Raw genomic sequence first — 23,626 nt, 5'->3', positions numbered from 1 at the left:
CAGAATCTTCACATGGTCCTTTACTTTTTGGTAAAAACTAGGCTACGAAGGAGTGGCTGTAAGAAGCATTTCAAGGTCCTGGAGTGGCCTAGCCAGTCTCCAGATCTCAACCCCATAGACAATCTTTGGAGGGAGTTGAAAGTCCGTGTTGACCATGCAACAGCCCCAGAACATCACTGCTCTAGAGATCTGCATGGGGGAATGGGCCAAAATACCAGCAACAGTGTGTGAAAACCTTGTGAAGACTTACAGAAAACGTTTGTGGCCTCCATTTCTTATATTGAAGAAGTTCGGAACCAGCAAGACTCTTCCTAGAGCTGGCCGCCCGGCCAAACTGATCAATTGGGGGGAGAAGGGCCTAGGTCAGGGAGGTGATCCGGCGAATGGTCACTGACCGAGCTCCAGTGTTCCTCTGTGGAGATGGGAGAACCTTCCAGAAGGACAACCATCTCTGCAGCACTCCACCAATCAGGCCTTTATGGTAGAGTGACCAGACATAAGCCACTCCTCAATAAAGGCACATAACAGCCCTCTTGGGGTTTGCCAAAAGGTACCTAAAGGCCTCTCCGACCATGAGAAACAAGATTCTCTGGTCTGATGAAAACCAGATTAAACTCTTTGGTCTGAATGCCAAGCGTCATGTCTGGAGGAAACCTTGCACTATCGGTTCAGGGAATCATGGTGGTGGCACCATCATGCTCTGGGGACGTTTTTCAGTGGCAGGGCCTGGGAGACGAGTCAGGGTTGTGGGAAAGATGAACAGAGCAAAGTACAGAGAGATCCTTGATGAAAACCTGCTCTTGAGTGCTCATGTCATCAGGCTGGGGCGAAGGTTCACCTTCCAACATGACAACGACCCTAAGCACATAGCCAAGACAACGCAGGAGTGGTTTCGGGACAAGTCTCAATGTCCTTGAGTGGCTCGAACTTGAACCCGATTGAACATCTCTGGAGAGACCTGAAAATAGCTGTGCAGCGACCTGACAGCTTGAGAGAATCTGCAGAGAAGAATGGGAGATACTCCCCAAATACAGGTGTGCCAAGCTTGTAGCATCATACCTAAGAAGACTGGAGGCTGTAATCACTGCCAAAGGTGATTCCACAAAGGACTGAGTAAAGGGTCTGAATACTTATGTAAATGTGATAATTAAAAAAAAATCATATACATTTGCAAACATTTCTTCATCTGTTTTTACTTTTTCATTGTGAGGTAAAAAATGTGTTAAGTGTTGATGGTTTTTTGATAGTGTCTACACAATGGAAGAATAAAGGAGTGTTATTCCTGTTGACCTGAATGAGGTGTCATTATAGAAAATGTTGTGCTCTTTAAAACCTAAGTTAACTTGTAATTGTCATGTGTGAGAAAATGAGCTTTATCTTGAATTTTCAGTAATCTCCAGCAGCTTTCTAGAATTCTATTGGGGTCTAAAGTGTTAACAACCCGTGCTAGTTGTTGCTTTAGATCGTCCCTCTTTCTAAATTTCAAAAGCATATTTTAATATCTGTCATGAAAGCGCTCTAATTTTTTGTGTGCTTTGGAGAACAGTGTTTTCCTGCTAATTTCATTTTGGGACATTTGCGCTTATAGCCTGCTGCCGTGTGCGCATTGCTGTGCTTATAATGTGAAGAAATACTCTAATAGTTTAGCTTAAAATGTTAAACGCCTCACTGCTTTTTTTGTGTATTTTTTTTGATGTTCAGTGGTTGTAATAATTTGGGATCTATCATCCCACAACATTCTGAAATATTTGTTTCTCGGGCAGAACGACAAGCTGACCAATCGAATAGGTCAACTTCTGTACTACGGGGGATAGTAGATTGACATAGGCTAGTGCTTTTTCTGTTCATTACTCATCTCGTTAGCTGACAAAGTAAATGTGGACAGTTCTTCTAACATCTCCCCGTCTTCCCTAGTAGCCTACTTCGGCGCTGTGAGGCCTATGAGAAGGACCCGATTGCATGACAGGCATTGTCTATTAAGAATAGAGATCTGAGAGAGCAATGTGAGTGAGCGGTGCTTCGGTGCAGGGCGATTGGCAGCCGGGAGAAGGGAATTATGATGACTATATTCAGCCCAAGGGCACAACAGACACTTTGGCCATCAGGCATGGATTGCAGCCAAAAGGGGGCCATGGCTGTCGATGGCTGATGACAAGATCGAGTTTTCTCAATGTTCATTGTCTCTCAAACCATCAAGGAAGGAGGATGTTGGCCTTTGATTTTCAAAATTCCAGTCTGCTTCCTTCTTGAAACAGTTGGTTAGAGTTTGTGCATATATTATTATGACATTTTGTCCCTTCTGTAAGGGTTTTTTCGGCTGTTCGGGCACACTCCATTTTTTTCCCCCTGGGCCAGCCAAAGTTTGGGAGTCGAAGGGGCGTGATTTTCTTGTTTTTCAAGCGAAGGTCTTTTAAGTGAGTATGTGAGCACACTCGTTCGGTTTGCCTATAAGCAAACTGTGTCTGCAAGTCTATCAAAAAGGGAACTACATGCACTGCAATTAATCCCAATTCTTAAGAGAGCCTTCACGATCCCTGCAATAAATCTTAGGGGTTGTAATTCACGACTCCGTTGTCTGAGAGGGTTGAGTCTATCCTATGTACTGTGGGGGAGACGAGCTGAGAAACTGGAAATGGTACTCCCTCTCACTGGTCAGGAACTAATAGGATTGTTTTTGGGTTCTCCAACTCATGCCCTCTGATACATTAGTAACACCTGCGCAACATCCCTGTGCAGCTCTATAAACCTCACTGGCTCTGCCAAGAAGCAGGTGACACATCCTGTGTCACCAGTGACTTAACAAAAAGTGCCCTAGTAGCTACTAAAACCTCTTGGCTTATAGGTTTGTTTATGCACGGATATCATAGAAATTATTGGAGGCCATCAAGGCTTTTTAAAAGTCCTTATTACAAAAATATTGTTGGTTTCAGATGCAAGGATTAAATGCAAAGTTCATAGTGCATAAATAATTTTTTAAACCTTTTTAATATTTTTGCATTGACTCAGTTTTCAATTTTTTTTTCTCTTTTTCAAGTGTGTAGGTCTCTCTTTCATTTTGCATGGATATCATAGAAATAATCTTCCCGAAAACAGTAATAATTAGCTTGGATCTCATTAGAGAGAATTTTCTCTGCCTCTGAATAGACATTAGCTTGGAGCTCTCTCCTGCGTTAGCTCCCAGGAGCATCCTGTCATATTACGCAAGCCGGAGGTGTAGTGTTACACTCAAATGCATGTGTACACACATACGCACACTCACAAAAAAACATGCAGACACACACACATTTTGTGGGCGTTATGCAATGCTGGGCCAGCAGGAAATGAAGCCTTCTGGGCTCTTCAGAGAGCGGGCGTAATAGAAATCGACATACAGTTTGAGTGGGCAGCTGACATAATGTGAGAGTTTTTGTTACGTTTACATGTATTGGCCTACTTGAATTGATCATTCCAGTGAAGTGTATATATTATTCATTTTTAGGGAACTGAAAGAAAAACAGACCAGGAACTGTGGGTGACCAGTGATGCTGAGCCTTGACCTTAGCTGTGTGTGGGTGTTCAGTTGGAAGTAATACAACACAACTGAGCCAATGTTGCATTTGTTTAAAGAGAAAAGAGAATACAGCCACACATTACTCTTAAAAGCCACGCACTACTCCCGTCAGCCCGTCTGTTCCCCTCCCTGCTCTACCGCACCAAATGTCACTGATTTCCCCCCCCCCGAAAACCATTTCCTCCCACCTAAATATGGCTAGTCTGTGGTCTTATCCACTATGAAAGCTTACAGCTGCTGATTCTCCATTCTGTCGTACGGTTGGGGAAAATACATTTTTGTATTTGTTAGACCTCATCATGCCACCTACCTGTATCTTTTTTCATTCCTCTATCAGGGATTTTTCGGACATTGAAATCGTTAAGGCAGGCCGCTTAAGCGTTTTTCAGGATGCCTAAATCCAAACAGTAACTTTTTTGGGGGAAAAAAACTGTATGTAGAAAAGATCATGGACATATATACACTGCTCAAAAAAATAAAGGGAACACTAAAATAACACATCCTAGATCTGAATGAATGAAATATTCTTATTAAATACTTTTTTCTTTACATAGTTGAATGTGCTGACAACAAAATCACACAAATTATCAATGGAAATCAAATTTATCAACCCATGGAGGTCTGGATATGGAGTCACACTCAAAATTAAAGTGGAAAACCACACTACAGGCTGATCCAACTTTGATGTAATGTCCTTAAAACAAGTCAAAATGAGGCTCTGTAGTGTGTGTGGCCTCCACGTGCCTGTATGACCTCCCTACAACGCCTGGGCATGCTCCTGATGAGGCCAACTCCTGGACAGTCTGTGGTGCAACGTGGTGTTGGTGGATGGAGTGAGATATGATGTCCCAGATGCGCTCAATTGGATTCAGGTCTGGGGAACGGGCGGGCCAGTCCATAGCATCAATGCCTTCCTCTTGCAGGAACTGCTGACGCACTCCAGCCACTTGAGGTCTAGCATTGTCTTGCATTTGGAGGAACCCAGGGCCAACCGCACCAGCATATGGTCTCACAAGGGGTCTGAGGATCTCATCTCGGTACCTAATGGCAGTCAGGCTACCTCTGGCGAACACATGGAGGGCTGTGCGGCCCCCCAAAGAAATGCCACTCCACACCATGACTAACCCACCGCCAAACCGGTCATGCTGGAGGATGTTGCAGGCAGCAGAACTTTCTCCACGGCGTCTCCAGACTCTGTCACGTGCTCAGTGTGAACATGCTTTCATCTGTGAAGAGCACAGGGCACCAGTGGCGAATTTGCCAATCTTGGTGTTCTCTGGCAAATGCCAAACGTCCTGCATGGTGTTGGGCTGTAAGCACAACCCCCACCTGTGGATGTCGGGCCCTCATACCACCCTCATGGAGTCTGTTTCTGACCGTTTGAGCAGACGCATGCACATTTGTGGCCTGCTGGAGGTCATTTTGCAGGGCTCTGGCAGTGCTCCTCCTTGCACAAAGGCGGAGGTAGCGGTCCTGCTGCTGGGTTGTTGCCCTCCTACGGCCTCCTCCACATCTGATGTACTGGCCTGTCTTCTGGTAGCACCTCCATGCTCTGGACACTACGCTGACAGACACAGCAAACCTTCTTGCCACAGCTCACATTGATGTGACGATCTGGATGAGCTGCACTACCTGAGCCACTTGTGTGGGTTGTAGACTCCGTCTCATGCTACCACTAGAGTGAAAGCACCACCAGCATTTAAAAGTGACCAAAACATCAGCCAGGAAGCATAGGAACTGAGAAGTGGTCTGTGGTCCCCACCTGCAGAACCACTCCTTTATTGGGGGTGTCTTGCTAAATTGCCTATAATTTCCACCTGTTGTCTATTCCATTTGCACAACAGCATGTGACATTTATTATCAATCTGTGTTGCTTCCTAAGTGGACAGTTTGATTTCAAAGAAGTGTCACGAACCGGCTCAAAGCCCGTAACAAAGGGAGACAACGTGGAGATAAGGAGTAGCAAAATCTATATTTATTAAATAAGTAACTAAGTATAATATACAATGGTGTGTGTAATCAGTAATCAGTAGTGTAAGTGAGTGTTTTGCATGCATGAATGTGATAATGCAGGGTGATGAAAGGTGCCAAAGCAAACAAACAAAAGGCCACCAAGAACCACAACACAATCTACAACGGGTGTCTGCATGGAGAGAGTCTCCTCCATGAATGTGGAAGAGGTCTATTTATCCTGGGAGACACCTGGCCCAGGTGTTTCCCATGTAGCTGACGACCCTCTCAACTCCGCCCACCGGCATCCTAATAAGGAAACAAGAACAAAGACCGAATACGGCAGACAGAGTGGGAGGGTCGTCACAGATTGACTTGGAGTTACATTGTGTTGTTTAAGTGTTCCCTTTATTTTTTTGAGCAGTGTATTTTAAAATCATAACCATTGTTAAATCTCAATCACAAATAAAAGCTAGACAGTCTGAGTGAATTGAAAATTCCATAAACAATTAATTTAGCAGTATTGATTTTGTTTTTGTTTGAGCAAAAGAACACGGCTTAAGCCATGGCAATGCATTGAATTGCAGGAAGTTAGCTTTAAAACTGCAACATTTTCTCTCAGCTCCATGAAGAAAGGTGTTTTAATTTCAGGAAATTGGCTTAAAAAATGCAAAGATTTCTACACATCGCCAAGTGGGGGAGCCTCTAAAATGTTCTTTTAAATTCAGCCTCGCTGACCAGAGGATGAAAACAGAGTGGAGCGAGGAGGGGATTTAAAAATGTTAGCCTCTGCCTTCTCTCGCTCCAATTTCTCTCTGGTACTGCTCAGCTGCAAGCAGTACCAGACAGGTGTATAAAATGGAGCACACAGCCATTGCAATCTCCAAAGACCAAACATTGGCAGTAGAATAGCCTCACTGAAGAGCTCAGTGATTTTCAACGTGGCACCGTCATAAAATTCAGAAAAAGAGATGTCCCTTTTTCAGCACCGTCTTACAAAAAATAATTGGTAAAAATCCAAATAACTTCAGATCTTCATTGTAAAGGGTTTAAACACGGTTTTCCATGCTTGTTCAATTAACCATAAACAATTAATGAACATGCACCTGTGGAACGGCCGTTAAGACACTAACAGCTTACAGACGGTAGGCAATTAAGATCACAGTTATGAAAACAGTACACTAAATGCCTTTCTACTGACTCTGAAAACAGCAAAAGAAAGATGGGATGGACAGCTGATAGTCCTCACAGTGGCAGACCACATGTAACAACACCTGCACAGGATCGGAACATCTGAACATCACACCTGCGGGACAGGTACAGGGTGGCAACAACCACTGCCCGACCTACACCAGAACCGCACAATCCCTCCAACAGTGCTCAGACTGTCCGCAGTAGGCTGAGAGAGGCTGGACTGAGGGCTTGTAGGCAACTATGTTGCCTATGGGCACAAACCCATCGCCGCTGGACAGGACTGGCAAAAAGTGTTCTTTAACAACTCACATTTTTGTCTCACCAGGGGGTATGATTGGATTCGCGTTTATCGTCGAAGGAATTAGCGTTACACCGAGGCCTGTACTCTGGAGCGGGATTGATTTGGTTGTGGAGGGTCTGTCATGGTCTAGGGTGGTGTGTCACAGCATCATCAGACTGAGCTTGTTGTCGTTGCAGGCGATCTCAACGCTGTGTGTTACAGGGAAGACATCCTCTTCCCTTATGTGGTACCCTTCCTGCAGGCTCATCCTGACATGACCCTCCAGCATGACAATGCCACCACGCACAGAACGAGCAGTATGGCTGATTGCCTGCAAGGCAGGAATGTCAGTTTTCTGCCATGGCCACGTCTGGGACCTGTTGGATCGGAGGGTGAGGGCTAGGGCCAATTCCCCCAGAAATGCAGGTGCCTTCGTGGAAGAGTGGGGTTACCTCACAGCAAGATCTGGGAAATCTGGTGCAGTGCATGAGGAGGAGATGCACTGCAGTACTTAATGCAGCTGGTGGCCACACCAGATACTGTTAATTTTGATTTTGACCCCCCTCCTTTTGTTCAGGGACACATTCAATTTCTGTTAGTCACATGTCTGTGGAACTTGTTCAGTTTGTCTGTTGTTGAATCTTATTATGTTCATACAAATATTTACACACGTTAAGTTTGCTGAAAATAAATGCAGTTGACAGTGAGATGTTACTTCTTTTGCTGAGTTTAGAATGACACCTTTCCAACAAGTCAGTTCTTCAAATTTCTGCCCTACTAGAGCTGCCCCGGTCAATAAAGTGCTTTTATTGTGAAGTGAAAACACCTATGACCAACAACGGCTCAGCCGGGAAGTGGTGGGACACACAAGCTCAAACAACCACCGACAAGTGCTAATGCGCGTAGCACGTAAAAATGGTCTGTCCTTGTTTGCAACACTCACTACCGAGTTCCAAACTACCTCTGGATTAACGTCAGCACAATAAATGTTGGTCGGGAGCTTCATGAAATGGGTTTCCATGGCCGAGCAGCCACACACAACCATAAGATCACCATGCACAATTCCAAGTGTCGGCTGGAGTGGTGTTAAGCTTACCGCCATTGGACTCTGTAACAGTGGAAACGCTTTCTCTGTAGTGATAAATTATGCTTCACCATCTGGCAATCCTACGGACAAATCTGTGCCCGAATGCATAGTGCCAACTGTAAAATTTTTGTGAGGAGGAATAATGGTCTGGGGCTGTTTTTCATGGTTCGGACTAGGCTCCTTAGTTCCAATAAAGAAATCTTAATGCTACAGCATATAATGACATTCTAGATGATTCTGTGCTTCCAACTTCGTGGCAACAGTTTGGGGAAGGACCTTTCCTGTTTCAGCATGACAATGCCCCTGTGCACAAAGTCTAGGTCCATACAGAAATGGTTTGTTGAGATCGTTGTGGAAGAACTTGACTGGCCTGCACAGAGCCCTTACCTCAACCCCATCGAACACCATTGGGATTAATTGGAACTTCGACTGCAAGCCAGTCCTAATCGCCAAACATCAGTTCCCAACCTCACTAATGTTCTTGTGGCTGAATGGAAGCAAATCCCTGCAGCAGTGCTCCAACATCTTGTGGAAAACCTTCCCAGAAGAGTTGAGGCTGTTATAGCAGCAGAGGGGGGGGGCAACTCTATATTAATGACCATGATTTTGGAATGAGATGTTTGATGAGCACGTGTCCACATACTTAGTCATGTGGTGTACCATTTGGATAGGATGCCTAAATTGACTAACAATGGAGAGATTATAAGCAACTGGGATTTCTTTTACTTTATGTGCACAGGTGAAGTCACTATTTCAACATTCTTCTTGATCCAGTGACTTCTTTAGCTTCTCGACACTCACCCTCTGGTGACTTGTTGGCGACATAGAAACATTATTACTCATCCTTGCCGGAGTTGATACTGACAACTTCTTCTGTTAATTTGGGATTTCCTTCAAGAACCAGAAGTTTTGGTCTTGAGCTCTCTTTTGTTTCTGCCTCTTGGAACGCTGGTCAGTGTTATCCAGTTACAGGTGTGCGCAGTATACCAACTGAGCCGTGTTACTTGCTTTTGGGGGAGGGTTTTGTGTATCGGTGTTGTTCACATACATCGTCAGTCGTGAGTGCAGCATCAGCTTTTTACCCAGAACACTCTGCAGACGAATTGTCTGGAGATTAATTCCGGCAGGCGTCATGGAATCTATCATGGAGCCGGCAGCGTGACCTCACTACTCGGTGGAAAGGAACACCTGTCCATCAAATGTGACAGGACGTAGTGTGAGCTAAATCCAGAAGGCAACCCTAGAGGATGACCTTGGCTCATCCACAGTGAAGTCCCCTGACTGACCAGGGTTAAATACAGCTCATCACTGACAGATGCTAATTCCCCTTATCTAGCTTACCTAGAAGCTTGTTCTCAGAAGCCTGTTCTTAGAAGCTTTCTTTCAGAATCATCATATCCGAGTGGTATTGATCAAACTTTGTGGTGAAATACTCACGACCTAGTACTTTTGGCATTTTGATACTTGTCTTCAAAAACCTAATTGATGGATATTACCCAGGGAAGCGTGAAGCGTGCTTAAATAAAAGTTCCCTTTGCTGCAGCAGTGCGTTTTAGTATGGATTATAATGTAATGAGGTCACTACTGATCCTCATCGTAGCATAGAGGAGCATGCTGACTTATTGGTCATTGGCTTGGCGAGTATTAGTATTAGCCGTGGGGAATTAAATGTCTAATGACTGACTGCTCATTCTAAAACCCATACTCTGGTGTGTACCACTACATCCTACACCCCATTTTAGTGTGTGTGTGTGTGTGTGTGTGTGTGTGTGTGTGTGTGTGTGTGTGTGTGTGTGTGTGTGTGTGTGTGTGTGTGTGTGTGTGTGTGTGTGTGAATAAGGTAAGATAGGTCAGAATAGTATTATTTTTTTTAGGCTGGACCAGATCTGTGGGCCTGGTCAGATCTGCTGGAGTGATTTTAGGCTTATGGAAACAGGCTTTAACCTGTTAAGTCGACCCTCTACTTTTTCGAACATTCTGTTAAAAATCGCGCAACATTTCAGCGCCCTGCTACTCATGCCAGGAATATAGTATATGCATATTATTAGTATGTGTGGATAGCAAACACTCTGACGTTTCTAAAACTGGTTAAATCACGGCTGTGACTTTAACAGAGCGTGAGTTTCATCGAATAGCGCAGGAAAACCTGATCACTGAAAATGGAAATAAATATCCTTGCGCTTACTTCCAGGAATTGTTCAAAGTGAACCGAATTACATGAGACCGAGGTTTCAGCGCCTACAGCTACCACACGTTGTCTAGAGTCTTGTCATTTGATTCGCAATTGATTCTTGGTCTAACCGGTTCAAGGGAACTCCTTCCCTCCGTTCTCCGACCGGATGTTTTGGTCGAGCTCTCTCGGCCATGTTTTTTCAGACGACACCTACAGAAGTTACCTCTCCTCCTGATGAATTTTATCGCTTATTAATCTGTACTAATACCTAAAGTTGCATTACAAAAGTATTTTGAAGTGTTTTGTGAAAGTTTATCGTCGACTTTTTGAATAAAAAAAAATGACGTTACGTTATGAAACGCTCTTTTTTTTCGTTTATCATACAGTCTACATAGAACAATATCTAGGCTATATATGGACCGATTTAATCGAAAAAAAGACTCAATAGTGATTATGGGACATCTAGGAGTGCCAACAAAGAAGATGGTCAAAGGTAATGAATGTTTTATATTTTATTGTGCGGTTTGTGTAGCGCCGAATATGCTAATTATTTTGTTTACGTCCCCTGCGGGTCTTTTGTGGTGTTACATGCTATCAGATAATAGCTTCTCATGCTTTCGCCGAAAAGCATTTTAAAAATCTGACTTGTTGCCTGGATTCACAACGAGTGTGGCTTTAATTCAATACCCTGCATGTGTATTTTAATGAACGTTTGAGTTTTAACTAATACTATTAGCATTTAGCGTAGCGCATTTGCATTTCCAGAGCTCTAGATGGGACGCCTGCGTGCCAGGTAGGAGCAAGTGGTTAATTCCCTTTCCATCATTTTTATTAGCCATCAACCTCAAGCTATCTATTAGCAAGCAGCCACTGCTAGGATTACATTGGATGGAAAGGGTCACAATGCTCCCCAAATTAGTGTTTTGGTTATGGGTGTGGCAAGGGGCGCGTCTACATTTTAGAGGCAGTGTAGACTTTTTTTACATTTTTAAGCCAATTTCCCTCAATCCTACTTTTTTTCTCCTTGGACCTAAGATAGATTTGTGCAGTTTTAAAGCTAATGTCCTTCAATTATACATATTCTGCCATGGAGCTGAGAGAGAATAATGCAGTTTTAAAGCTAGTTTCCTGCAAGTCTATGCATTTTGCTATGGCTAATGCTGTGTTCTTTTGCTCAAACATAATAAAATCAATATAGCTAAATAGATTTTGGGGGGAATTTAATTCTCTTTGGTTATAAAAAATATATATATAGTTCCATTATCGTTTTTACATACTTTATATCTGATTTGAGCCATTTACGTTTACATTGAAAGAGTCATTCCATTCCCGAAAATGTATTGCAAAAAATATAAGTATACATATTTTTAGACTGTTTGGACTTAGGTGACCCAAAAACAAATGCTTAGGCTGCCAGCCCAAGGATTACAATGGCAGAAAAATCCATGGAATAGAACATTAGCAGAGAGACGGTGAGAGGGAAAGACAGAGACGATACTGCAAACAGCAGAAAACAACTCAAGTAAAGCACAGAAAAAAAGAGGGAAGATAATTTGTCAGTTGGCTGCTGGTGGGGGCTATGGCACGGCCCTCTTTTGCCCTCCTGGTGTGGAGATTTCCATGATAACAGGCGCTGTACGTAACAACCAGGAGAAGAGCTTGAGCACTGTAAGGGATGAACATGGAACCTGTACGGCAAGTGGGAGGCATGGAGCTGCAAGCGGGAGCCATGGCACAGGCACACAAACACAGGGTGAGTGAGATTGGCCAGAGGGTGAGAGGATGGTTGAGAACCGCTCCATAGAAACCCCCTATGACTGCTCTGCAGCCTGACCTTGCTAAGGAAGATTATTTGAATTTAGTGTAATTTTTTTAGCCTTTTTTTGTTCTTCTTAGTTTGTTGGGAGAGATTGGGAGCTTTCAACACCCTTAAAGTGATATAAGTCTTATTGTAGAAAAGTTACAATGCAGCCAGCCATTTAATGAGGACTTTCTCAATTATGGTGGTTAAGGTAGAGAGCGACAATCTCTCCTAAGCATATGCTGTCAAATGTTCTTGTTTGTTTGCAGTTGATAGAGGTCAGCTTTCTGAAAGAGGATTATGGGTGTGTACTGAATTCTTCTGTTGTGCTGTCCCAGTTCTTTACACAAATGCAGTGGATAATTGACTGAATGCAATAGAACGTAGTAAGGCTGAGTCCCTCTTGCCTGTAGTCTGGAATGGAAACCCTCATTCTTATTCATAGCATAAAGGGGAATAGAATAAGCCAACTGAAGAATCTAGAGAAACAGTGAAAAAATGTGTGTTAAGAGTCTTGCCATGGACTCAAATTGAGCCCCAGTTAAATAAAATATAGGGAATGAAGGGAGCATATCCTGTGTATGCCAAGTAGTAGAAGAGACACATACTTACTGCATCCCACACAATAAAATGCTCTTACACATACTGTATACCTTTACAACAACACATGAACCAAGAAAACAATCTTAATCTCTTTGTACTACTCGTGCTTTGGCAGAGTGCCTCTGGACTTTGAGCCCTTGTTCTTTTTAACATGGAGTCTGTTCTGTCTCTGTTCTGGCTGAATTTAAGAAAGGATTGGGCTTGTGAACTTTGCGAGAATGAAAAGAATTGCATCCCAATCCATCCCTCCCTGCCTCAACTTAGGGAGGAGGATAGAGTTACAGCTGCTGATGTACAAGGTATTCATCTCAAATCTCAGGTTTGGTGGATTTAAAGCATGCAGAGATCACTGGCTCTTTCTAAAAAATAATAATATATATTTTTTAAAGGCTGTTTGTTTGGGAACCAGTGTCCTGCAGGCATACAATGTGATACAAGCACAAAATGTGCTGACAGTGGTAGATACAATCCAAACATAAACATGTCCATTGGTGATTCTCCGTATCCTGTCACTACCCAACCAGGTCCGCACCTGCATGTGGAGGCATGCACATTCAACCAGGACTGTGTGACCCCGACTCAACCTCCAGGGATAGGTTGCTACCCCGGGAATCTCTGGGACTCTGCCAACTTGGCATTTGTCCTGCCTCGACTAGACAGCAAAAACAAAACCTAAGATATTAATACTCACTATTATACTGTTTGTGTCAGACACACTGAGTAATCTGTGGGCTGCAATCATGAGGATGATCTGAATCTGTGTAGGCATATGTGTACGTGTGTCTGGGACTCTGTGCATGCCTTGTGGTTCAGTCTCTGGAGTCTACAATGATCTGAGAAAAGGGACCTATGAAATAGGCTGCATTTTAAATTAGTTTCCACCATTGTCAACTCAGTGTTAACCTTGAATAGAGCTTTATTGATTGGATTCACATGATTGTGTTTTGTCATTTTGCTATTGGTGCTTTATCCTTTATACAGACTCAATTGTTTGGGCAATGTTCTGGTGCAAAATGTGAAGTTGGTTAATTTATGGTCCCACTGCCCTCAATCTGTGTAAAGACCCACTGGCATGCTAACACCATATCTGGTGTTCCCCTCTGTCTTCCAGCCCCGGTTTAATATGCTTATGTTCTCACTGGATTCTTTGAATACTGGGGCGATTATCCCACATTCACCTCTGGCTCTGTTTAGACCTCCCCAGTAACCACACGCAGGACATAGTGGGTTAGCAAAGCATGCATTGGCTATGCAAGGGGTTATAGTTGTGTAATACCGTCATAGACCTTATCTGCTTACTACAGACTGCTAATGAGAGATACAAATATTCCACTTGTAGTTTTCAAAATGTTGGTAGTTACCAAAGAACGAAGAAGCTGTAGGACCTTCTTGCTAAGAGAAGAAACCCTGTTCATAATGTCATTGTATAGGATCGTATAATTCTTTTAAAGCACCTTGGTTTGAAAGAGGTGTTTTATCTCAAGCCTGTCTTAGCATTGTTGTGTTGCGTGACTTCATGACACTACCTGTATTTGTATGAAACCTCTCAAACACATCAGAAGGTGAATCTGTAAGAATGTGGACATGACCAGGAAGTAGTTTTGACATATTTCCCTTTAGGGAGCTAGTTCTGAGAGCTGTAAATAGGCCTGGACTTCAGATGTGGTTCTCTGTACATTGGAGAGGTGATTTGTTGTTTTTAAACTGGGCTCTATTGCAACACAAAAACATTGTGACATCGCAAATTAAGACCATAGCCATTTGTACAGTAGTCTACATTTCATGGACAATATCATGTTCCTCTAACCATAATACTGTCCGACTGGGAATTGCACTTGGAATAGCCTTGCTAGTTCAGTGGAACTCTTAATTCTATGCTGTCCACACTAGAGGTCGACTGATTAATCAGAATTGCCGATTTCAAGTTTTTATAACAATCAGAAATCGGTAAGATTGAGCGCCCATTTTTTTATATATTTTTTATATATATATATTTTTTTTTTATAAAATAAAAATGGTTATACCTTTATTTAACGAGGCAAGTCAATTAAGAACACATTCTTATTTTCAATGACGGCCTAGGAACGGTGGATTAACTGCCTTTTTCAGGGGCAGAACAGATTTTCACCTTGTCAGGTCGGGGGATCCAATCTTGCAACTTTACAGTTAACTAGTCCAACGCTATAACGACCTGCCTCTCTCATTGCACTCTGCCTGTTACGCGAATGCAGTAAGCCAAGGTAAGTTGCTAGCTAGCATTAAACTTATCTTATAAAAAACAATCAATCATAATCACTAGTTAACTACACATGGTTGATGATATTACTAGATATTATCTAGCGTGTCCTGCGTTGCATATAATCTGACTGAGCATACAAGCATACTTTGATACTTGTATCTGACTAAGCGGTGATAGGCAGAAGCAGGCACGTAAACATGAATTCAAACCACACCTTTGTGCGCTTTGACAGCACCTCTTCGTTGTGCGTCAAGCTTTGCGCTGTTTATGACTTCAAGCTTATCAACTCCCGAGATGAGGCTCGTGTAACCGAAGTGAAATGGCTAGCTAGTTAGCGTGCGCTAATTGTCGTTGTGTTGCTGGTTCATGCCCAGGGAGGAGCGAGGAGAGGGACGGAAGCTATACTGTTACACTGGCAATACTAAAGTGCCTATAAGAACATCCAATAGTCAAATCAAATGTATTTGTCACATACACATGGTTAGCAGATGTTAATGCGAGTGTAGCGAAATGCTTGTGTTTCTAGTTCCGACAATGCAGTAATAACCAACGAGTAATCTAACCTAACTATTCCAAAACTACTATCTTATACACACAAGTGTAAAGGGATAAAGAATATGTACATAAAGATATATGAATGAGTGATGGTACAGAACGGCATAGGCAAGATGCAGTAGATGGTATCGTGTACAGTATATACATATGAGATCAGTAATGTAGGGTATGTAAACAAAGTGGCATAGTTTAAAGTGGCTAGATATACATGTATTACATAAAGATGCAGTAGATGATATAGGGTACAGAATAACATATACATATGAGATGAGTAATGTAGGGTATGTAAACATTATTAAGTAATATTGTTTAAAGTGGCTAGTGATATATTTTACATAAATTTCCTTCAATTCCCATTATTAAAGTGGCTGGAGTTGGGTCAGTGTCAGTATGTTGGCAGCAGCCACTCAATGTTAGTGGTGGCTGTTTAACAGTCTGATGGCCTTGAGATAGCTGTTTTTCAGTCTCTCGGTCTCTGCTTTGATGCACATTTTCATTTCATTACAGTACAACGGTTTGATTTGTTTGATCGTAGCTAGCTACATAGCTAGCTACATAGCCGTCTTTGTATCAAAGATAATTGTGTAGTCTAGAGCGATTTTCTAGGTTAGCTAGCCAGCTATTGTCGTTCTTTTAACGCAACGTAACGTAATCAACACTACTAGCTAGCCAGCTAGCCCCCGAATAGCAGCACTGCAGAAACTATTACACTCAACGGAACGACTTGATTAGTGTAGTGTCAACAACGCACCCACTGCCAGCTAGCCTACTTCAGCAGTACTGTATCATTTTAATCATTTTAGTCAATAAGATTCTTGCTACGTAGCTTAACTTTCTGAACATTCGAGACGTGTAGTCCACTTGTCATTCCAATCTCCTTTGCATTAGCGTATCCTCTTCTGTAGCCTGTCAACTATGTGTCTGTTTATCCCTGTTCTCTCCTCTCTGCACAGACCATACAAACGCTCCACACCGCGTGGCCGCGGCCACCCTAATCTGGTGGTCCCAGCACGCACGACCCACGTGGAGTTCCAGGTCTCCGGTAGCCTCTGGAACTGCCGATCTGCGGTCAACAAGGCAGAGTTCATCTCAGCCTATGCCTCCCTCCAGTCCCTCGACTTCTTGGCACTAACGGAAACATGGATCACCACAGACAACACTGCTACTCCTTCTGCTCTTTCTTCGTCCGCCCACGTGTTCTCGCACACCCCGAGAGCTTCTGGTCAGCGGGGTGGTGGCACCGGGATCCTCATCTCTCCCAAGTGGTCATTCTCTCTTTCTCCCCTTACCCATCTGTCTATCGCCTCCTTTGAATTCCATGCTGTCACAGTTACCAGCCCTTTCAAGCTTAACATCCTTATCATTTATCGCCCTCCAGGTTCCCTCGGAGAGTTCATCAATGAGCTTGATGCCTTGATAAGCTCCTTTCCTGAGGACGGCTCACCTCTCACAGTTCTGGGCGACTTTAACCTCCCCACGTCTACCTTTGACTCATTCCTCTCTGCCTCCTTCTTTCCACTCCTCTCCTCTTTTGACCTCACCCTCTCACCTTCCCCCCTACTCACAAGGCAGGCAATACGCTCGACCTCATCTTTACTAGATGCTGTTCTTCCACTAACCTCATTGCAACTCCCCTCCAAGTCTCCGACCACTACCTTGTATCCTTTTCCCTCTCGCTCTCATCCAACACCTCCCACACTGCCCCTACTCGGATGGTATCGCGCCGTCCCAACCTTCGCTCTCTCTCCCCCGCTACTCTCTCCAGATGAAATCTCGCGTCTTGTGACGGCCGGCCGCCCAACAACCTGCCCGCTTGACCCTATCCCCTCCTCTCTTCTCCAGACCATTTCCGGAGACCTTCTCCCTTACCTCACCTCGCTCATCAACTCATCCCTGACCGCTGGCTACGTCCCTTCCGTCTTCAAGAGAGCGAGAGTTGCACCCCTTCTGAAAAAACCTACACTCGATCCCTCCGATGTCAACAATTACAGACCAGTATCCCTTCTTTCTTTTCTCTCCAAAACTCTTGAACGTGCCGTCCTTGGCCAGCTCTCCCGCTATCTCTCTCTGAATGACCTTCTTGATCCAAATCAGTCAGGTTTCAAGACTAGTCATTCAACTGAGACTGCTCTCCTCTGTATCACGGAGGCGCTCCGCACCGCTAAAGCTAACTCTCTCTCCTCTGCTCTCATCCTTCTAGATCTATCGGCTGCCTTCGATACTGTGAACCATCAGATCCTCCTCTCCACCCTCTCCGAGTTGGGCATCTCCGGCGCGGCCCACGCTTGGATTGCGTCCTACCTGACAGGTCGCTCCTACCAGGTGGCGTGGCGAGAATCTGTCTCCTCACCACGCGCTCTCACCACTGGTGTCCCCCAGGGCTCTGTTCTAGGCCCTCTCCTATTCTCGCTATACACCAAGTCACTTGGCTCTGTCATAACCTCACATGGTCTCTCCTATCATTGCTATGCAGATGACACACAACTAATCTTCTCCTTTCCCCCTTCTAATGACCAGGTGGCGAATCGCATCTCTGCATGTCTGGCAGACATATCAGTGTGGATGACGGATCACCACCTCAAGCTAAACCTCGGCAAGACGGAGCTGCTCTTCCTCCCGGGGAAGGACTGCCCGTTCCATGATCTCGCCATCACGGTTGACAACTCCATTGTGTCCTCCTCCCAGAGCGCTAAGAACCTTGGCGTGATCCTGGACAACACCCTGTCGTTCTCAACCAACATCAAGGCGGTGGCCCGTTCCTGTAGGTTCATGCTCTACAACATCCGCAGAGTACGACCCTGCCTCACACAGGAAGCGGCGCAGGTCCTAATCCAGGCACTTGTCATCTCCCGTCTGGATTACTGCAACTCGCTGTTGGCTGGGCTCCCTGCCTGTGCCATTAAACCCCTTCAACTCATCCAGAACGCCGCAGCCCGTCTGGTGTTCAACCTTCCCAAGTTCTCTCACGTCACCCCGCTCCTCCGTTCTCTCCACTGGCTTCCAGTTGAAGCTCGCATCCGCTACAAGACCATGGTGCTTGCCTACGGAGCTGTGAGGGGAACGGCACCTCAGTACCTCCAGGCTCTGATCAGGCCCTACACCCAAACAAGGGCACTGCGTTCATCCACCTCTGGCCTGCTCGCCTCCCTACCACTGAGGAAGTACAGCTCCCGCTCAGCCCAGTCAAAACTGTTCGCTGCTCTGGCCCCCCAATGGTGGAACAAACTCCCTCACGACGCCAGGACAGCGGAGTCAATCACCACCTTCCGGAGACACCTGAAACCCCACCTCTTCAAGGAATATCTAGGATAGGATAAGTATTCCCTCTCACCCCCCCCTTTAAGATTTAGATGCACTATTGTAAAGTGACTGTTCCACTGGATGTCATAAGGTGAATGCACCAATTTGTAAGTCGCTCTGGATAAGAGCGTCTGCTAAATGACTTAAATGTAAATGTAAATGCACCTGTACTGACCTCGCCTTCTGGATGATAGCGGGGTGAACAGGCAGTGGCTCGGGTGGTTGTTGTCCTTGATGATCTTTATGGCCTTCCTGTGGTGTAGGTGTCCTGCAGGGCAGGTAGTTTGCCCCCGGTGATGCGTTGTGCAGACCTCACTACTCTCTGGAGAGCCTTACGGTTGTGGGCGGAGCAGATGCCGTACCAGGCGGTGATACAGCCCGACAGGATGCTCTCGATTGTGCATCTGTAGAAGTTTGAGTGCTTTTGGTGACAATCCGAATTTCTTCTGGCTCCTGAGGTTGAAGAGGGGCTGCTGCGCCTTCTTCACGACGCTGTCTGTGTGGGTGGACCAATTCAGTTTGTCCGTGATGTGTACGCCGAGGAACGTTAAAACTTACTACCCTCTCCACTACTGTTCCGTCGATGTGGATAGGGGGTGCTCCCTCTGCTGTTTCCTGAAGTCCACAATCTTCTCCTTTGTTTTCTTGACATTGAGTGTGAGGTTATTTTCCTGACACCACAGCCCGAGGGCCCTCACCTCCTTTCTGTAGGCCGTCTAGTCATTGTTGGTAATCAAGCCTACCACTGTAGTGTTGTCCGCAAACTTGATGATTGAGTTGAAGGCGTGCATGGCCACGCAGTCGTGGGTGAACAGGGAGTACAGGAGAGGACTCAGAACACACCCTTGGGGCCCCAGTGTTGAGGATCAGCAGGGTGGAGATGTTGTTACCTACCCTCACTACCTGGGGGTGGGCCGTCAGGAAGTCCAGTACCCAGTTGCACAGGGTGGGGTCGAGACCCAGGGTCTCGAGCTTGATGACGAGCTTGGAGGGTACTATGGTGTTAAATGCTGAGCTGTAGTCGATGAACAGCATTCTCACAGGTATTCCTCTTGTCCAGATGGGTTAGGGCAGTGTGGTTGAGATCGCATCGTCTGTGGACCTATTTGGGCGGTAAGCAAATTGGAGTGGGTCGAGGGTGTCCGGTAGGGTGGAGGTGATATGGTCCTTGACTAGTCTCTCAAAGCACTTCATGATGACGGAAGTGAGTGCTACGGGGCTGTAGTCGTTTAGCTCAGTTACCTTAGCTTTCTTGGGAACAGGGACAATGGTGGCCCTCTTGAAGCATGTGGGAACAGCAGACACGGATAAGGATTGATTGAATATGTCCGTAAACACACCAGCCAGCTGGTCTGCGCATGCTCTGAGGACGCAGCTGGGGATGTCGTCTGGGTCTGCAGCCTTGCGAGGGTTAACACGTTTAACTTCTTGCGACGAGCCATCCCGGATCCGGGATCGTGAATACAGCCTCAAGCTCATTACCATAACGCAACGTTAACTATTTGTGAAAATCGCAAATGAAATGAAATCAATATGCTAGCTCTCAAGCTTAGCCTTTTGTTAACAACACTGTCATCTCAGATTTTCAAAAATATGCTTCTCAACCATAGCAAAACTAGCATTTGTGTAACAGTATTGATAGCTAGCATTAGCATTTATAGCGTTAGCATTCAGCAGGCAACATTTTCACAAAAACCAGAACCATTCAAATAAAATAATTTACCTTTGAAGAACTTCGGATGTTTTCAATGAGGAGACTCTCAGTTAGATAGCAAATGTCCAGTTTTTCCTGAAAGATTATTTGTTTAGGAGAAATCGCTCCATTTTGTGCATCACGTTTAGCTACTAAAAAAAACTGTATCCAGGATTGTGTAAATATATCCGCAAGCTCATTAGCATAATACAACGTTAACTATTCATGAAAATCACAAATGAAATGAAATCAATATGCTAGCTCTCAAGCTTAGCCTTTTGTTAACAACACTGTCATCTCAGATTTTCAAAAATATGCTTCTCAACCATAGCAAAACTAGCATTTAGCATTTAGAGTTAGCATTTAGCATTTAGCGTTAGCATTCAGCAGGCAACATTTTCACAAAAACCAGAAAACCATTCAAATAAAATAATTTACCTTTGAAGAACTTCGGATGTTTTCAATGAGGAGACTCTCAGTTAGATAGCAAATGTTCCGTTTTTCCTGAAAGATTATTTGTGCTGGAGAAATCGGTCCGTTTGGTGCGTCACGTTTGGCTACCAAAAAAAAACGTGAATTCAGTTATCAAAACACCAAACTTTTTTCCACATTAACTCCATAATATCGATCGACTGAAACATGGCAAACCTTGTTTAGAACCAATCCTCAAGGTGTTTTTCACATATCTCTTTGATGATATATAGTTCGTGGAAGTGTGCTTTCCCCTCAGAATCCCATGGCAAAATGCCTGCAGCTGAAGATTACGCAACAATTTAGACAAAGGACACAGGGCGGACCCCTGGCAAATGTAGTCTCTTATGGTCAATCTTCCAATGATATGCCTACAAATACGTCACAGTGCTGCAGACATCTTGGACGAACGGCAGAGAGCTTAGGCTCATTCATGGCACATTCACAGCTGTATTGTCCTCAAAGCGGGCAAACGTTATTTAGTCTGCCTGGGAGCAAGACATCCTGGTCCGTGACAGGGCTGGTTTTCTTTTTGTAATCCGTGATTGACTGTAGACCCTGCCACATACCTCTTGTGTCTGAGCTGTTGAATTGTGACTCTACTTTGTCTCTCTACTGACTCTTAGCTTGTTGGATTGCCTTGCGGAGGGAATAGCTACACTGTTTGTATTCAGTCATGTTTCCGGTCACCTTTCCCTGGTTAAAAGCAGTGGTTCGCGCTTTCAGTTTCACGCGAATGCTGCCATCCATGCACGGTTTCTGGTTTGGGAATGTTTTAATCGTTGCTATGGAAACGACATCATCAATGCACTTTCTAATGAACTTGCTCACCGAATCAGCGTATTAGTCAATGTTGTTGTTTGACGCAATGCGGAGCATATCCCAGTCCACGTGACCGAAGCGATCTTGAAGCGTGGAATCAGATTGGCCGGACCAGCGTTGAACAGACCTGAGCGCGGGAGCTTCTTGTTTTAGTTTGTCTGTAGGCAGGGAGCAACAAAATGGAGTCGTGGTCAGCTTTTCCGAAAGGAGGGCGGAGGAGGGCCTTATGTGTCGTGGAAGTTAGAATAGCAATGATCCAAGGTTTTACCAGCCCTGGTTGCGCAATCGATATGCTGATACAATTTAGGGAGTCTTGTTTTCAGATTAGCCTTGTTAAAATCCCCAGCTACAATGAATGCAGCCTCAGGATATGTGGTTTCCAGTTTGCAAAGAGTAAAATAAGTAAAATAATGTTCGTTCAGGTCCATCGACGTGTCTGCTTGGGGGGGGATATTTACGGCTGTGATTATAATCGAAGAGAATTCCCTTGGTAGATAAAGCGGATGACATTTGATTGTGAGGAATTCTAAGTCAGGTGAACAGAAGGACTTAGTCAAAGGTTAATGAAATACAAATGTTATAGAGGGAAATAGTCCTATAATAACTACAACCTAAAACGTCTTATCTGGGAATATTGAAGACTCGTGTTAAAAGGAACCACCAGCTTTCATATGTTCTCATGTTCTGAGCAAGGAACTGAAACGTTAGCTTTCTTACATAGCACATATTGCACTTTTACTTTATTCTCCAACACTTGGTTTTTGCATTATTTAGACCAAATTGAACATGTTTCATTATTTTACTTGAGGCTAAATTGATTTTATTGATGTATTATATTAAGTTAAAATAAGTGTTCATTCAGTATTGTTGTAATTGTCATTATTACAAATACATTTTTTTTAAATCGGCCGATCAATCGGTATCAGCTTTTTGGTCCTCCAATTATCGGTATCGGCGTTGAAAAATCATAATCGATCGACCTCTAGTCCACAGCTCAGTATTTCAAGCCTCAGCAAAAGTGAGTCGTCACTTCACTAAAGATGGCTTTTGACCTCGGGTGACGACACTTCTCAATGAACTGACACATCTCAGTGAACTGACGTCTGTTGGCTAACACACCTAAAACGTATATTTTGGATTCTGCATTAAAAATAAAGCTCAACATGTCAGGATAGTATTATCCTGATGTGTATAAATGCATTTAGGCTATACTACACACTCTCCAGGCCACAATCACATACCTGATTCAACTCCAACACCACAACACAGTGGTTTTTCTGAGAAGGCATTCAAAATTCAAGTGCTCTCTTAGAAGTGAACAGAGTCCTTATGATATCACAAAGCTTAATGTCAATATATCCCCTTGCATACATATCCATTCACAATTTATGAATTTAGACTACTTTTACATGAAAAGTAATATACCAAAACCAATTCTCTCAAGTTGCAATACAATGTTTCGCACAGGAGGTAAAGAGGTAGTCAGATGTGTGGAAAAAATTAGACTAGTTGTGGAAAATACTGGAGGTCAAGAAAAAAAAATGAAGGAGCAAGCGCTGCGTGCATATTTTGTGTGCCAAACAGGTGCTGTTAGATTCCAATGTCATTTTCTGACCATTTGGAACAATGTAAACAACACAAAATAAATTATAAACGTATCAGAGTTTGTTTTTTTAAAGCCTTTATTACAGCAAAGACGAAAAAGTCTATGCAATTTCCGAAATGGAATGGTTAATTATTGTTTTGGCTAATTATTCTTGCTTTATTTTATTATAAAACTGAAATGCTTGATTGCACTTCAAATCATGATTTTTTTTTTCACCTATATTTAACCAGGTAGGCCAGTTGAGAACAAATTCTCATTTACAACTGCGACCTGACCAAGATAAATCAAAGCAGTGCGACACA

The 23,626-nt window shown here is 44.0% G+C and overlaps 1 protein-coding gene across 2 annotated transcripts in view; it reads left to right on the top strand.

The window, feature by feature from the left end:
• Positions 1-23,626, top strand: part of LOC124031314 (S-adenosylhomocysteine hydrolase-like protein 1) — a 78,304-nt gene that overhangs the window by 5,565 nt on the left and 49,113 nt on the right. Inside the window, exon 1 of one of the 2 annotated variants that reach the window (XM_046342397.1) lies at positions 11,713-11,987. The exons of the other annotated variant lie outside the window; for it this stretch is intronic. Within the exon in view, the coding sequence (XP_046198353.1) occupies positions 11,910-11,987 (78 nt within the window). The 5' untranslated portion in view covers positions 11,713-11,909. Of the gene's footprint in view, positions 1-11,712; positions 11,988-23,626 lie in introns of those variants that run through there. 2 annotated transcript variants of the gene reach the window in all.

The sequence above is a fragment of the Oncorhynchus gorbuscha genome, linkage group LG03 (assembly GCF_021184085.1).
Source record: "Oncorhynchus gorbuscha isolate QuinsamMale2020 ecotype Even-year linkage group LG03, OgorEven_v1.0, whole genome shotgun sequence".
Taxonomy (NCBI): domain Eukaryota; kingdom Metazoa; phylum Chordata; class Actinopteri; order Salmoniformes; family Salmonidae; genus Oncorhynchus; species Oncorhynchus gorbuscha.
The sequence above is the reverse complement of the archived record's forward strand: the minus strand, read 5'-3'. Positions and strand labels throughout refer to the sequence as shown.